A 17,435-nucleotide genomic window follows, 5' to 3' on the forward strand; every position below is an offset into this window, starting at 1 on the left:
GGCCTTTGAGCCTATGAAATCTGGCCCCTGAGCACCCCCTTCAGGCTCGTCTTGTCCTGCCTCTTCCTTTCTCACTTATTCTCCAGCTTCCTGGACCGTTTCCATTCCTGGAACATCAAACTCTTCTCTTCAAAGCTTTATTTCATGGTGCTCCCTTTCTGTGGACCATCCCCTCCAGCTCTGGCCCCTCTTCCTCCTTTTCTTGTCTGTTCATCCTCTGGGTCTCAGCCTGCTTACTGTTTCTACAAAGAAGTGTCCCCTGATGGACTCCTCCCAGCCTCCCCTCCAACCAGCTTAAGTCCCCTGTGATTGGTTCTCAGAAACACTCTCTATTTTTTCTACACAGTATTTATAATTAGGCACATTATTTGTGTTATTGTTTGTCTAATAGTTTTCTTCCCTAATGAGACCGAATCTCCAGTGACCATGCTGTATCACTCCCTGCTGATCCACAGGGCCTGAAATATAGTAGATGCCCAATAAATATTTATAGAGCATTCTTATCTTCTTACGGATTTCCACTCTGAGTTCAAGACAAAGCAGAAATGCTTAAGTAAAAGGAGACAGAGCATAAACACTGAAAACAGTCCAAGAGGTTTACCTACCCATTCCAGCATGAGCAGCTTTTCATTTTAGTAACATCCACTGGTGGGTTTCTTCTTCCAGAAGAGTCAGTGGTCTAGCTAAGGATGTGCTGGCCTCTCCATTTGAGTCTCAGGTTTGAGAGAGGCCTTGCTTGTGACTCCTGCATGACAGACACGATCACTTACTTAGGGGAAGGTAAAGAGAGCTGCTGCTTACTTTCCAGACGTCAGTAGATCACAGAAGAGCCATGTCTCTGCTCCAAGAGCTAGGTGTGTTGTCATCATGGGGCAAGTACAAGCTGTTAGAGTCAGAAGAGGAGTCAGCAGTGTTGCCCCTTGGCCACTGTGTGTCAGAGTCCCAGGACTTGTTTCTAACACAAACCGTGGGAAAGCAAAAAGCTCTAGAATGGAAGTGATCTAGAAAGACCCATGTTTGGCTAAAGGCTCATGTCTCTTAATATCTAGACAGTTAATTTTAGAATTTGTTTAGGCTTTAGGTTAATAACGATTGTGTTTCTTTCTAAATTAACCACAAACCTTGACATTTAAAGTAATTCTAGGGCTTCCCTGGTGGTCCAGTGGTTAAGAATCTGCAGGGGACATAGTTGCGATCCCTGCTCTGGGAAGACCCCACATGCCACAGAGCAACTAAGCCCTTGCCCCACAACTACTGAGCCCGCGATCTAGAGCCTACCAGCCGCAACTGCGGAGCCCAAGCACTGCAACTACCGAAGCCCTCTCTTGCCTGGAGCCTGGGCTCCGTAACAAGAGAAGTCACCACAGTGAGAAGCCCACACACTGCAAGAAGAGTGGCCCCTGCTCACTGCAACTAGAGAAAACCCAGGTGCAGCACCAAAGACCCACTCTATCCCAAAAATAAAATAAATAAATAAATCTTTAAAAATTAATAAAATAAGTCTAAACTAGCTACTTCACAGATGACGAAAAGCTGGTTACATACATCAAATGGATCGCATCACCAACTTTCCCCTTCATCGCATCTAGAAGAAATCTCGTACTCATTAGCAATCACCCCTCATTTATTCTGGACATTTAACATAAATGGAAAAATAAAATGTGTAGTCCTTTGTGTCTTGGCTTCTCTCTCTTAGCATGATAATGTTCATGTTCTATCCATGTTGTAACATGAATCAGCACTTTATTTCCTTATATTGCCAAATAATTGTCTATTACATGGATATACCACATTTTATGTAGCCATTCATTAGTTGATAGACATTTGGGTCGTTTCCACTTTTTAGCTGTTATGAATAATGCTGCTGTGAACTTTTGTGTACAAATTCTTGTGTGGACATTTTTTTTCTTTTCCCTTGGATATATCCCTAGGAGTAGAATTGCTGGGTTATTTAGTAACTCTACATTTAACTTTTTGATACACTGCTAGACTGTTTTCCAAAATGGCTGAACCATTTTACATCATTTCCCCACAACCTCACCAACACTTATTATTGTCTGACTTTTTCAATATAGCCATCCTAGAAGGGGGTGAAGTGCTATTTCATTGTGGTTTTGATCTGTACTGAGATAACCTAAAAGTTTAACAAATAAGCAACAATTAAAATCCCTGTCCTGTCAAGGTTTTGAGGAAATAAACACTCTTATTAGAGTTGTAGCTTGGTACAGTTTTTGGAGGGGCAGTTTGATATATCAGAATGTGAGATGTACTTGACTTTTGAACAGATTTTCCATTTCTGGGTATTTGACTTAAGAAGAAAAAAATTATATGTTGGGGGAAAAATGTGTCTTTATTATACCACTGTTTATAATATCATAATATCAAAAACTTAGAAATTAACTGAAATGTCTATCAAAAGGAAACTGGATAAATAAACTATGATGCAAACATAAAATATTTAGGCAGTCATTAAAAATGATGCAGGTATAGTGTATTTTTATTGTCATGGCAATCCATCCATCACATACTGAGTGGGGCAAAATGAGATTACTGAATACCTCCCTGAGAAGATCCCACCTGTATAAAATGTCTTTATGCCTAGAGAGATTTTTTTGGAATAGTGTCCAAAATGTTAACAGTGATTATATACTAGTGGTGGAATTTTAGGTGATTTTTAAACTTTATTCTTTGAACTTCTCATATCTAATTTAGTTAAAAATCAACCTCTATAATTTTTAAGAAAAAATTATAAAACTGTTTTAAAAGACTATGCGTTTTAGAAATCACATTTTTGTTCTTAATCAAGGCTTGAACTTTAGTTAAATATTCTTCCCCTATCATTATTTTTTAAATCCTCAAAACCATCTACCAAAGGCATAAAGAAATTCATCATTGTGGTGATTATATTCACTTGATGTAGAAAACTGTCTTGGGCTCTTCCTTCAGAGAATTTTATAATGTGTTTTAATCTTTATAGAGTTCTTTCTGTATGCCAGGTATTAGGACTTTGGGGTAGTGCCAAAGCTAATGATTAGGATCAGGTCGAAAAATTTCTCCATGTGTTCTGATTATTAGGATAGTTGTTTGAGGTTCACACTCTCTTTGACTCTTTTATCCCTCTTTGCAGGAGAATAACATTAACAATTTTCTTTTTCTTTGAGCTTGTTATGAGTTAGGAATTGTTTTAAATGCATTTCATATACTTAACTCGTTTAATCCTCACAGCAATCCTGTGAGGTTGATATTGCAATAATATTATTTTACAGATAAGGACACTGAGGAACAGAGAGGTTAAGTAACCTATCTAAGGTCACTCAACTAGGAAAGGCAATGCTGAGGCTGGAGCCCACCTGAGTTTGGTTCCTAAGTACCTGTAGTTGTAACTGCTACACTCCACTGCCTCTCTGACTTCTACCAAATATAACTCCAGACACTTCATGCTGGTTTATTTTGTTTCTCCCCCAAACTGTCATTTCTACCAGAAACGCCAGGGAGACTGAGCTAGTAAGGACAGGTGACTGGACTTTTCTGCAACAAATGTTCTATAGAGTTGTTTCTTCGCTGTTTATTAATATATGTATATCCATTGATTCTCTTAGCATTTTACTTACCATTTCTTTGACATCATCTTCTCTGAAATACCAAAAGTATAAAGAAAAAAATTAAGAGCACATCTGTCTTCTCTTTAAGCAATTCATGTTCATCCATGAAAAACTATTGTCTTCTAAATAAATGATTTACAGATGATGATTTTAGGAAATGCTCTTCCACAGAATTTAATGAGTAGGATTATTGTTAAATTGAAAGATGTACAAAGTTGGTGAAACTTAGGTTTCTCAATTTTATACTCCAGTTGGATTTTAGTTGAAGAAAGGAAATAATTATGTATATGAAAAACATAAGTATGGAGTCAGACAAGAAAGGTATAATAACCTCAGTGGTTTTATTTGCTCCTGGAAGTGATTTTTGCTGAGTATGAGCTACATATACAGTAGGTCTTCGTGATCCTAATGAATTGGCCAAAATGAAGATTCATGTGTATAAAAGTAAGATCTACCTGAAATACCATTCAAAATTTAACTTTGGATGTTTATAATTTTGGCTGTTATTGTTTTTGCTGTTTTGTTGTGATTGAAATCTAGTAAAAATTATTTAGGATATTTTCCTGGGGGAAAAGTTATAATCCAGAAGAAAAGAAATGCATGTGATATGACGTTACTAGTAATAATTACGGTAAGTTTGATTCAAGTTGAAATCACTTATACTGAACATTATTTTTTAAAAGGCATTTCTTAAGAGCATGACTACAGAGAGTTTTTACAGAAGAAACTTCTGTTATCAAAAAGTCTATATCCTCTTGTGTTTTCTAGGCATCTGGCCGGCTGAAGAAGTCTTGGCTTACTACTGCCTCAAGCACAGTGGTATATTCAGGTACAAAGCTGCACTTAAAAATTTGTTTAGCCCACTATAGTACTGTATCTACATGTTAACGATCACCATGATTACATTCTTCAAATTAAACTGTTAAAAGTATATATAAGAAAGAAAGAAAGGAAGGAAAGGAGGGGGAAGGTCATGGTGAAAACATGTTGCTTCTGAAAAAGAAATCTGAATCGCCTTTGGGTACTAATATTGCACAGCAAGCTTTTTGCTATGTGTCAAAGGCTTTTGATTTCCACTCAAGGCATTTTATTTCGCTTTGATTTTGGGGAAACGAAAGTGAAGCTCCAATCAATCCTTACTGATTGTAAAGGTCAAAAAAAAAAAGACATTCTATAAAGTTCTGCTAGGAAAGTCACTATGGAATATTTGATAAATAAATACCCCACAGCTATTATTTAAAAATGCCATCCCATCCCTTATTTTCAAGGTATTTTACATATCTAACAATATGTACTTGTAAAATATAAATTACTATTACAGATTCATGCTATGAACAAGAATGTTTTCAACTGTGAATGTGCATTATAGATTAAACCATGGATGGGATTACAAAAAAAGAAAAAACTCCTTTTAAAAAAAAATGCTGAAGATGTTTGATAGACTCAGAAAACATGGGTTTTTTCATTTCCATTCTCATTTTATAAAAGTCATCCAATATATGCTTCCTTAATAGTCCATTATGATTCCAGACAAGCCATTAGTGATCGTTTTAACAATATATCCTTACAAGATCGGGTATGTGTTGTAACAATATGTATTTACAAGACTGGGTCAATAATATGTAGTTTTTGAAGCTCTGTGGGTCCATATTTACCAAACAGTTTCTAATTGCTTTGAATAACTAAATACTCATTATGTGTATTTCAGAATACGAATGTCCTGGCTTGGCTGCTGCTTCTTTTCCCTCTATTCTCACCTCTCCCTCCCTTGATTCTCTCTCTTTTTTTTTCCCCTCTTGCTGAGGAAATAAACTTCCCAAATTGGGAAGAAGAGACAATCTCTTAAGAGTATAAGCATATAAAGTAAGAACAGGGAAGTGTTGAACTGAGCTTCAGAGCTGCCCTAGAAGTCTGGCATTTGCTCATCTCACTGTGCTTAAGCTTGCCTGGAGCTCCAATCAGCAAGCAGTGGGCCAGAGCAGGAATGTCACACGTTGAGGGCTGATATTTAGGCACAAAGAGGAAGGTAAGTGCAGAGTGCCACCCCAGACTGTCAGCTTTAACTCTGAGCCGCTTTGCTTAGGAGCGGTCAAGTCAGAGCCCAGTCATTCCTTGAGCCTGGGTTTGCTGGCTTAACCATATTATGTCCCCGCATTGTTTATTCACTGTGTTGTGTTGGGGTCTATTGTTATTTAAGTGTTAATTGCTAAATGTTCCTTGTGTAATTGTTCTTTATGGGGGCTGTTCAGCTCTCCAAAATACTGCTGTTTTAGTTGTTGTTTTTTTTTAATTCAAGATTGCATGTATTTGTGTGTGTGTGTTGTGTGTGTCTTTCACTATAATATAGGTATATACACACTCACATATATTCTTCATTTACTTGTCTAACTGTTTTTGAAGGAATGAATGTGGATTAACAGTGTTATCCTTTCCTAACAATTATCTTTCGCTACTCTAGCTAGTTTAGTTCTAAAAGACAGCGCCATTGACAGGGGAAAAAAAGGGAACCTTCTCAGATTTTTCAGCTCAGCGGTGGTAATGTTGCAGTGAACACTAATGAGGGAACCCCCACTGGTTTGCCTGCTTTGTGACTTTTCTATTTCATAATTATTTTTAAAACGCAAAACGACATGAGGTAGCCTCGTCATGTCTCTACAACTTCCTGGTAGCGCCGTTCTTACTGCAGATGGCAATTTGTTCTTGTAACATATATATCTCTCTGCCCATTTTCATCTCATTTGTATGGGTTCTACCATTTCTTTTCTCTCTTTCAGGGACCTTGCTGTGTGTGAGCTAGGGGGTGGCATGACATGCTTGGCTGGGCTCATGGTAGGTCTTTTCTCAATTCCAATCCCATTCAGAGAGAGGAACAAAAGGAAAAATGTTCCAGGGCCTCCAACTGCTGGGTCAGAGAACCGTCAACAGCATCAGCTGCGGTCAAGCTGCCGGGTCTTGAGAGACCTTCTAGATTGACTTACTTTCGGATCATATTGATTTTATGGTTGCCTCGATGAGCAGAAACATTTTCCCTCAGTGTAGTCAATATCGCTTGTTGTGACATTCCAGGCCTCGCGCAGTCTTTCTTCGCCATAGCAAAAGCATTTTTTTTTTCAGATTATAGTCCCATTTGCTAAGATACAGGAATAGCCCGGCAAATCACAGTTGGAGCACCATGATATAGCTGCTAATGTTTTGCCTGCATTATTACACCAACAAACATGATCCAGAGCGCTCAGTAATTAGATTCTTTTGAATTAGATTGGCCATTCAGGAACGTCGTTCCCCATTCTCTGGGTTCTGAGTCATGTATTCAGGAGATATTATGTAGCAGCACAGTGCATTAGACAAGTTTTTATGTCTCTACAAATAAAAGCATATTGTTACACTGATTGGCATTTGACAAACCTGTCGCTCTTACACAATGTGTCAGGGTTACAGCCCAATGTGCGAGCATGTCAAAGCTCACAAAAAAATTACCCTCACAAAGCCATCTGCCTGCAATGCAAAGTTATATGAAGGGCATCAGGCAGTCAGACAGAAGCAAGCTGAAAGGCAGAGTGACAGCCTTGTATGATGGCTCTACTAGATAAACAGAAGCCCACAAATGAAAGCCTCTCAGAATACCATCATCCGCTGTCACAATGCAATTACCGAACAGAATGATAGCAAGATAGAGGCTCCCGCAAATGGAATGATAAAAGTATTGACTGATTTGATTGAATGATTAAAATAATGCAGACATAAAATGAAAAAAGATTGAAGATTGTTACAGAGAAATAGGTGAGGAAGCATGATACTGAAGGCTTGTCACTCCTGTCTTCACTTCCACACAGACAAGCATATTTGCTCATTGTTTGCTGTGCTCCCCCTTTTTTTTTTTCAGGTTGCTATTTCTGCAGATGTCAAAGAAGTTCTGTTAACTGATGGGAATGAAAAGGCCATCAGAAGTATCCTTATTCAGATAGAAAACGGGCTTGTTGTGCTCATTCCTTTTCCTCGGCTGAGTAACAATTGATATAAAGAAAGACAGCATGGGGTATTAAAAGAGAGTTCCCCCAATACACATGATAAGTAATTAAGAAAAAGTAGAAATATATGACATTCATTGCATACGACTATTTTTTTTTAATTTCGGTGGATTTTTATACTTATTAAAGGAGCTTATGATTTGTGGACCACTCAAAGCAATACGAACATTTGTTTCATAATAATTTTCAAGCACTCTTGTCCTTTTATTTTTATTGAAATTTGCCAGGATAAAATAAATGATTTAACATTTATTATATCGGCTGTTGCTTGCAAAAATTAACTTTCGGCTTCATGTTCCATTATTACCTTTCTTCTGTGTAGACCATGGATTTGTGTACCTACTCTAATTCCTGAGGAGTCCCCTGTATCTCCCCACTGGAAACAGCTATCAGTTTTTCATTATTTCCTTTTATTTAGGATCATAAAAGCTATCTCTTTTTTTTTCTGCTATGCTATTACAATTCAAACCCCATTATATTAGATTATGCTTTACTAATATGTACACAGAGTTCATGAAAATTGAACTGTAACTAAAAAAGCAAGCATAATTTGTGGCTACTTTAGCAATCGAGCTGATTTGTTCAGGGGCAGTTAACAGCCTTTAGAAATTGAGAGGAAAGGTGGAGGATATATTTGCTCTGGATTTTTTGGTGTGCTTTCTATTTACATTACGAAAGAGGCAATCTACTTATTTGAATTTTAGGCTCCTAAAATGCCAAAGCAGTGTTGATTTTTATAAGAGGTAAGCATCTTACCTAGAGCTTATTTTTGAATTTTCTTTCTCTACCTCTGCTATATGATTTTTTAAAAATAAAATTTGTAGCCGCTCTATCAGCCTCCTCACACAGGAGGAAGGAGGTACCAGAAGCCCAGAAGCTAATATTGTTCAGCCGCACTTGTATGCTCTACAGAGCCCCACCCAGCTAATTGCCTGGCAGACTTAAAAAAAAAAAAAAAAAAAAACCAGGAAGGAAAAACAGCCAATCACAATCTTGGCCTTTCACACAAGGGAAAGAGATCACAAAAGGTGCTTCCTTTTTTAAAATGCAGGATTTTAATCATGATCTTCAGACTGTCGCAAGTTTCCTAAAATATTCCTGAAGATGAGCGATGTTGCTTCATTCACTCTGCTTTATTCTGAGTTCTTCCCTGCACTGTATCATTTCACTCTGCTCCTCCTCCACATGTCAGGGAACACAGAAAGCAACAGGAAGTCAGGTATGCTAGCTCAGCCCCAATGGATGTTTTTTGGGGGAAGAAAAAGTAGGATTATCGGGGAAGAGGAGGTCATTTTAACCACAGAAACTTCCAGATTGGGCCCAGCAACCTGAGGTTTTTCTCAAATCAGCAGGTATCTTATTCAATAGCATTGGAAACCGATTAGAACTTTTATCAAACTATGGGAAGCATCTGTGGTCAGTATGTAAATTTAATTGTACTAAAATTACTGTTGAGCTAAACTACAGAGCTTCCAAAGAAGGGAAGCCATGCTATTGTCATTAATTAATGCACCTTTGCTTTAAACAGCAAAGATGCCATGCCAGCTCTTGAAATCAGAGAGGAAATCTCAATTCTGTATTCACTCTGCTGGCCTTTCAAAGAAATGATTGGTACAGCCCCCTCCCAAGAAAATGGATTTTTAACATTTGGTCCTCAGAAGCTCAGCCCTGAGAGTGCTTTATTGTGCTGGGTTTTACAATGGGTTTAATATAGCGGGGTGCCAAAGGGCAGGAGGGGAAGAACTTTACAATGTAGATAAAGTAGGTCCTTTCAGGATGCAGACCAAAACTGGTAGCCTGTTTTATTTCATCTCTTAGGACTTCCCTGGCAGAGTTCAGTTTTTATCATGTTGTTCTATGTTTGTGTGCCTTTTTATGTTGTAACCAGATCTAATTTTTTTTTTTTAATTAAGAGGAAAAAAGCATGCCTAAAGCCTTAAAATTTGGCAACATGTTTTTCCTGCTTTTAATACTAATGTTATTCTTGACTTACTAACAGAGCTTACAACTGGCATTCATGGTAAGCTATTTTACTGAGTGAGGTTAATATGAAGTTTTTTGTTTTTTTTTTTTCTATCTTTGTGCCCACTTTCTATGAGAAAAACTAATTCACTGAATCACATACTGTTGATGCATATAGACTGAAACAAACTCATTTAAAAATTACTGTTTACATCTTTCTTTTAAAATTTTAGGAAGCCTAAATTATATAGCAGTTGTAGGATATTATCCAAAAATTACTTTCTAAAAAGTAAAAGTGGATGTCAACAAAAAAAGAGGGAGAAACATTGCCAGAAGCCAGAAAATCTCTAAGCAAAGCTGCTAATTATTCTTAATGGGCAAGATGAGCACATTAAGAAACAAATGAATACATCAGTGAAATGTAATTGAAAATCGACCTGGCAATCGCACATCACATCTGAGTATTGGCCTGTATATTATTCTCATTATTTAAAAAATTATTTTTGTTTTTCTTGGATCTGAATTGAATGAATGCAACTGAACCTTACTTCCTAGTCTCTTAAGCTTCTAAGAGTCTGATTTTTAACCTTAAAAAAACAGCATTTTCTGATATTTCCTATTTATCATCTGTTATTTCTATTTTTTTAATACATGAGGCAATGAATGGAGACATTCTGAATCTTTATATCATAGAAGCATATCAACCAGTTGTAAGCTTATTTATTGTCTCCCTAAAACATATCAACTGGATTTGGCTATGTCTTCTAGAGCTCTCTACCTTGAACCTGGAAAGCTAGATGTGGATTTGAAATTTATAAGCGGAGATATCTGAAAAGAGATTAAGACTTGAGGGATAAGGGAATGTCATAAGTCCTAAATATTTTCTCATACTCATCGTTAGATGTCCCTGAGGTTCTCCTTGATCCTTAAACTGCATTACTGGGTTTAACCCATAGCCTCCCTAACTGAGAGCTGCCTCTCCCTTCAGATGCCATCTTATCTGTACCCAAAGGGGAAAACAAAGGCTAAATTGGAAATGAGATCATTTGGTTCATCCAGTTTTCAAATTTATCCTGAAATCATATGAACTGTGTTCTCTTTCCTTTGGCACAGCCCTTTTAGTGTAATAAAGAAAGAAACCTCCAAGTGCCACAAGATACTCAATAAAGTCTGTAGTTGGTTTGACAATGACATAAGAATAGGGAAGAGAAATGGTATACTGAGTTATTATTGATGCTAAGACCTTTCCGAATTATAATGAACAGAAGTACAACACCTCAGATGAGCAACCCTCTCTGGTACCCTCACTAATTTGCCCAACAAAAGGACCCTGCCTTGACACATCCTTAGTGAACATCAAGCAGGTTATCTGCCAACTATGGCAATGCTTGACAATTCTGCCTCATGCTCCTAACCCAAGCATCTTATCCCCACAGTATGCACAGTCTAGATCATGATCTTGAGCTTAGGATTCTCCAAAAATGAATAAATCTCCTGTGCATTTTAAAGGAGATACCCCTGGCTTACAATATTATTTTATTTAACAGACTCCCTGACTTGAATAATTAATAAATTAAGCTTCATGTGGACTGTGCAGCCTGTGGATGGTTGAGGAATCATCCAGCCTCTCATCCTGGGCCCAGGCCCGTTCCTCCAATATCAGGGTCAGCTCTTCTTCTATATACTAGATAGGTCCAAAGTGCACTCCTCTGTGCCTCACGTTGGGTAGGAGCTCAACAAATAGCTTTGAAAATTAAATTGAAAGTAACTAACAAATGAAGCTAATTAATTAACTAAATGAATTAAGCCACTATTAACTGCATGACATTTCAAGTGCTAAAGATATAGCAGTGAACAAGACAGACCAAGCTCTGTTCTTGGAGGAACAGAGTATACTTTGGCTAGAGAACATTTATACACTTGAAAGACGCTGAAAATCTACAGGGCAGAAGTTCTTTGATTCTTTCCAGTTATTTAAATCCTACAGTTAAAATGTTCATATAATTAGTTTTGAGCAACAGAGAAAGAAAATAAAGCTTACCTGCTAAGCCTCACTCTAGTTACCCTCCTCAGCCTCTCATCCCTCCAGAGCTTTTGCCTGAATTATTGAAAAAGATAATAAATTGACATGATTTAGGCACCTGCTATGTGTCAGGCACCTACTATGTGGTATTCCAGTGAGCCTATAAAATAAGCACATTATTCCTATTCCAGAGATGGAGCTCTGAGAAGTTATTTTACCCAAATTTACATAGTTACTAAGTGTCAGAATGAGCACTGGAAGTCAGGATCATTTGACTTCATAGCTTCCCTGTCACGCTCATTAAACTGTTTCACCGAAAACTAGAAAGATTTTGTATCATCTTGCACTGGAAGAGAAGACTTCTCATCTATAAACGTAACAGTTGACATTGCTAACAGAGTTCAAAGCACCTCTAGATGGTACTCTCAATTCATGAGTAATAAGCACCTTGAAGAATATTTTGCAGCCTTTAAATTAGCAAATATTGCCACATCAAGCATTTTTAAAATCCTCCAGAGATCAAAATGAACAGGATTTATTTTATAATTTCATTGCTTCCTACCCTCATCTTTGACATGCAACGAAATTAAAGGTAGCAGAAACCAAGAAAATAATGCTTTGTGAAGCACAGTGTTATTATTATAAAAATACTTATACAATGCCAGTTCTCAAAATGTGTATCAGCTACTGATAAATATAATAATCACTAATTGTAGGAGGAGGCTAATATTTTAAACAAGATTTATATATAATTAGCTTAACTAATTAGTATATAATTTGTTCAAATAACTACTATACATATATATCTTTTATCCTTAAATGTATATATATACTATACATTAGTTATATACTGTATATAACTAATATATAGTATTATGTATTAGTTATATATATAATATATATACTATATATTAGTTATATACTATATATAACTATATATTAGTTATATACTAATTAGTATATAACATATATAATTTGTTCAAATAACTATTATACATATATATATATATTTATCCTTAAATGTATATATATACATTTAAGGATAAAAATCAAATAAAGCAAAATTAAGATGGAGCCTCACTCTTGAACTATGCTTTGTTTGAAGAGAAAATCTAGTTATAGAATCCTGGTTTATTTTGGCCACAAGCATATATCCTGAATCTCGTCGAGAAGTCCACTTGCCAAGATGAGGAGCTTGAAGCCGATTGCTTTTTATCTATTTAATCAGAAATCAAATTAAGACTTTCTTTGCACCCAGCACCTCCCACTGAAGTCTTCCAGAAGGTGGGCGCATTCAGAGAATAGGATTTGGTCCATGCTGTTGAGCACTGTCCTGGACAGATTGACTCGATTTGATTGAATTTCCTTTATTACCCTGAAATGACACAGAAGAATGATAAAATCTATGATTGGACACAGCGCCAACCAGAGGAACCACCTGAAAACCTGACCTAAACTAAAAGGTGGGGCACAGAATATCAGGATATATCTTTTAAAGCAATATTTTAGTACATGATTGCCATTTTTTTTCCTCTTGGTACTTGTTTTAATATAAAAAACACCTCCTAACCCACAAAATATATTTCCTTCTCAGTTCTAAAAATAAAGCAGCCTAAATACTGCTGTGAATTTTTTCATTAAAAATTGCTTCTAGAATATAAATACATGTGCTTGCTTCAGCCTGACCACCTGGAATCACAGGCTTATAAATTGTATAAAAGTATATAGTGTTAAGATGTTTACTAAAAATTATTAATAGGTTTTCCGAGTTATATAATTTAACTTCCCTGTGACTATTTCATAAAAAAGTATACCTCCACTAACAAAATAATATGTTTTGCTTGATAGATTGGTCATGTACTCATACGACGCTACAGGTGTGCCGGGCACATTACAGCGTGTGGTTTGGATGTCATGGAAACGCCGAGAAGGGTGTGGCCATCATGTGGGGGAGCTTAATCAAAGCCAGTTGTCAGTTGGCTCTTTACTAATTTAGTTCTCAGAATAAAGATGTCAGCTGTCCTTTTCTACAAGACATTTCATTTAGAAGACTTTCCTGAAATACTTTCTTCCTGAAATAGACAAAACTGTAGGCCGATGTGTCATTTTAGTTAATCAAAACAAGTAGGCAAATTAGTCTCTTTTATTTTTTTAATGAATGTAATTTAACGGTATTTAATTTGCATACAGGAAAGTTCACCGAGAAAAAAAAAAAAGAGTCTGCTTTATAGCACTTTTGTAAACCTCAACAAAGCCCTTCATTAGGAGACCTAATTGATTTTTCCTACCCACTCCCGCTATCACAGTACCTGCTTATTCACTCAGAGAAGAAATGGGTGTGCCTGGTGTTTCAAGCAGAGATTTAGGTTAAAGTGTCCCGTGGCTCTGTTCTTGCAGGGAGATCTTGGCCAGCGCTTGCTTCAAGCGTTCAGAAACTCTGTTTTTCTGAGCAATAGGGGAACGTCGCTCATCTGCTAGGTGCCCTCCCCATGGGCCCAGTTTAGTTCAGCTTGCAGCCTTCACTGGAATTTTTTAATTTCTTGTTTATTTAAACCTTGCCTTATTCCAAAATAGGGATTTTGAGGCTTCTTAAAGGGGCATCACAGACTCAATGGACATGAATTTGAGCAAACTCAAGGAGACAGTGGAAGACAGAGGAGCCTGGCGTGCTACAGTCCATGGGGTGACAGAGAGTCAGAAATGACTGAGGAACTGGAAAACAACAACACAGGGACACATAGACTATACCATATAAAATAAATGAGGAGGCAAGGGCAGTTAGACAGTAGAAAGCCAAGCAAACATCATGAAGGCAGGAAGAGAGCCAGTACAAAAAAGACAAGCCATGGGAGGGGCACTGTGGCTGTGCAGCTTATATCACCCATTTGACTCTGAGTTGCACAGGGACCAGAGCAAAAAGAGAAAGAGGAGCAGTTACAAGATTGTTAGTGTCCAGAAGTTGAAGCAAAACTAGTTGATCTGAAGGCCAGTTTTTCCCGGTGTTGAAACCTGACATGATTTCTCCATGAAGCTGGCACTGTGTGATGTAATGGACCAGCTCCGCAAAGCATGGCTTCAGTAAATATGGCTCCTTTTGTGCAAGTTCTTACATGCCAGCAGATGGCCAATGGCCAAACTGGAAGTCTGTAAAGATAATTCTCCAAAGGGCCTTTCACTGAACTGACTTTCTTCTTCAGTAATTATATTTTTTTAAAAAAATTTTTATGTAGACCATTTTTAGTCTTTATTGAATTTGTTTACAATATTGCTTCTGTCTTATGTTTTTGGGTTGTTTTGACCACAAGGCATGTAGTATCTTAGCTTTCCACCCAGGGATTGAACCCACACCCCCTGCATTGGAAGGTAAAGTCTTAACCACTGGACTTCCAGAGAAGTCCTGGTAATGAGTTTTCACTCAAAGAGTCTCCAAGCTTTTCTCCATCTTTCTCTTTTCACTTTCTCCCTCCCAAGTCTTTCACTGTTGGCATTTCTTTAAGAGATTGGAAATACTTCAACTTGGAGAGTCTCAGAAAACTGCCATTGCTCTCCTCACTGACTGAAAGAGGCTTCCCATGGGGCTTCTAGCTCTTTAAAGCAATCAGGGCCTAGCACCTAAGGTACAGTCATCTCCCTTGACCAGTACCTATCACGCTGGGCCTTGTCAATGTGCTCCCTGAATGTCTATTTCACAGGTGATAAAGCTACAGTCCAGGGAATTAAAAGAGCTTGCCTGTGGCAGGAAAGTCAGCATTTGGTTGCAGAGTCAGTGCTAGACCGGTCTCCTCTTTCCTCACACACTACAAGCTGTTTTCACCCAGGGGATCCCATGTATGACTGGGGGGAGTTGGTTGACAGTCACTGCAGAAGCTTTCTTAACTGTGTCCTGTAGATGTGAGAGACATCATCGCAAGGAATCAGAAGGCTGGTGTGTTTAAGACTGGGAACATATCAAGCTGGTAAGATACGTTTTTGCCTTGAAACACTCTGGTTAAACCTGCTTTTCTGGGTACTATGGGTGATTATTAAAACCATTTATTAAGCACTTGCTGTGGGTCAGGCACTGTCTTAAGCACTTTAAAAGTATCTTATTTAATGCTCACAATCTGTAATGAAGCAGGCAGGCATTTTCATTATCTACAAATAATAGATGAGAAAAATGAAAGATAGCTATGTTAAACACTGTGTTGAGGATGATTTAAGGATTGAGTACACTATGAGGTTGGGAGAAGCCCAGCCTGGGACCTCCTTGTGACTGGGTCTGTTTCACCGGTGCTCAACCTGGGGGGGTGTGGGGGTGGCGGGGGAGGCAGTTTTCCCCCTGGGGACTTCTTTACTGTTATAATTGGGATAAGACAGTGGCTACTAGAATCTAGCCGAAGGAGGCCAGAGATGCTACTAAGCATCCTCCAATGCTCAAGACATCCCACCACCACACCCAACAAAGAATTCTCTGGCTCAAAATGTCAATAGTACCAAGACTGAGAAACCCTGTTCTATTTTATGGTTTCAAACTGGTCTAGGTATTCATTCCCTAAACAGAAGTTTCTCCTTCTTATCGAAACTAGGAGAAATGCTTATGCTCAACCAAAGCAACGCTACTATGATGCTACATTTTAAGTTTGCCCTCAAGTAATGAATATCCATTTAGTAGTTTTCACAAGAAGTATCTGTATCTGTGCATTTTTCTTTTACGTGTTTAACCACAGACATTACTGGGAGAACAGTCTAAGTTTGAAGTAATTCTTTAATTACTGTTAAATCGTCATTCTTTGACATTTTGAGTTTTCTCCGTCTGAGGATGCTTTCCCACCCCGCACTCTGCTCAGCTTGGGGGAAAAAGAAAAGGTGGGTGAACAGCTGCTGCTGCTATTTAGTTGCTAAGTGGTGTCTGACTCGTTTGCGACCCCGTGGACTGGAGCCCACCAGATTCCTCTTTCCGTGGGATTTCTCAGGCAATACTAGAGTGCTGATACTAGGGTTGCCATTTCCTCCTCCAGGGGATCTTCCCAACCCAAGAAATGAACCCATGTCTCCTGTCTGGCAGGTAGATTCTTCACCACTGAGCCATTAGGAAGCCCAGGTGAACAGCAACAATGCTTAAAAATTAAAGTGTAAAACATACGGGATGTGGACATGGAGTAGCAATAACTTTTTTTTCTCTTATATTAGCTGGTGAATGTAATGTGTCCATATTTATTTTTTTTAATGTGATATTAGAATGTTCACAGTAGGCCGATGGCATGGGGGCAGTATGCTCTGTGTTTCTCAAATAAATGAACAACCAGTTCTGTTTCCAGTAGGTTTCCAGTAGGTTCAGAAAAACAGCACTCTATTACTTGGGTACTCTTCATTCTTAGGCCAGCTTTTATTTCACAGTGCAGACTGCCATACCCTTCTGTGGAGGACTTCATTTTTGGACGTGATTTTCAACCTGGTCTTTTAGTTATCAATCAAAAGCACATTTTCTGTGTTGTCCTCATTTACATTTATTTAATGCTTAAGGTCATTTGTGACCATTTGAGTGTATTTCAGCATATGGAATCAGGGAATAATAGATTTCAGCATCATGCTGTGAAGAGAGATTGTGTTTTTACAAGACATAATGTTGTTTACTGGGTGTTAATAATCACTAATTAATAAACATATCTAGAATTCTAAAATGTTGCATTTTGGTGGAATAAAAATGTCAAGTGTTTAACTTATGGAGTGCAGTAGTATTTTCTATATCCCTTCATAAAATAATGAAGTTACATAAAGAAGCAAAATGTTATTGTTCAACACAGGTTATATCCAAAATGCCTTTGTTTCTGTTTGGTGTTC

At 37.7% G+C, this 17,435-nt stretch overlaps 1 protein-coding gene across 1 annotated transcript in view; it reads left to right on the plus strand.

The window, feature by feature from the left end:
• Positions 1 to 3,904: 3,904 nt before the first annotated feature.
• Positions 3,905 to 17,435, plus strand: part of LOC104987620 (calmodulin-lysine N-methyltransferase) — a 62,899-nt gene continuing 49,368 nt past the window's right edge. The window contains exons 1-5 of the mRNA XM_010838651.1: positions 3,905 to 3,923; positions 4,371 to 4,431; positions 6,377 to 6,431; positions 7,486 to 7,549; positions 15,505 to 15,571. Of these exons, the coding sequence (XP_010836953.1) occupies positions 3,905 to 3,923; positions 4,371 to 4,431; positions 6,377 to 6,431; positions 7,486 to 7,549; positions 15,505 to 15,571 (266 nt within the window). The remainder of the gene's footprint in view (positions 3,924 to 4,370; positions 4,432 to 6,376; positions 6,432 to 7,485; positions 7,550 to 15,504; positions 15,572 to 17,435) is intronic.

The sequence above is a fragment of the Bison bison genome, unplaced genomic scaffold (genome assembly GCF_000754665.1).
Source record: "Bison bison bison isolate TAMUID 2011002044 unplaced genomic scaffold, Bison_UMD1.0 scf7180017864101, whole genome shotgun sequence".
NCBI lineage: Eukaryota > Metazoa > Chordata > Mammalia > Artiodactyla > Bovidae > Bison > Bison bison.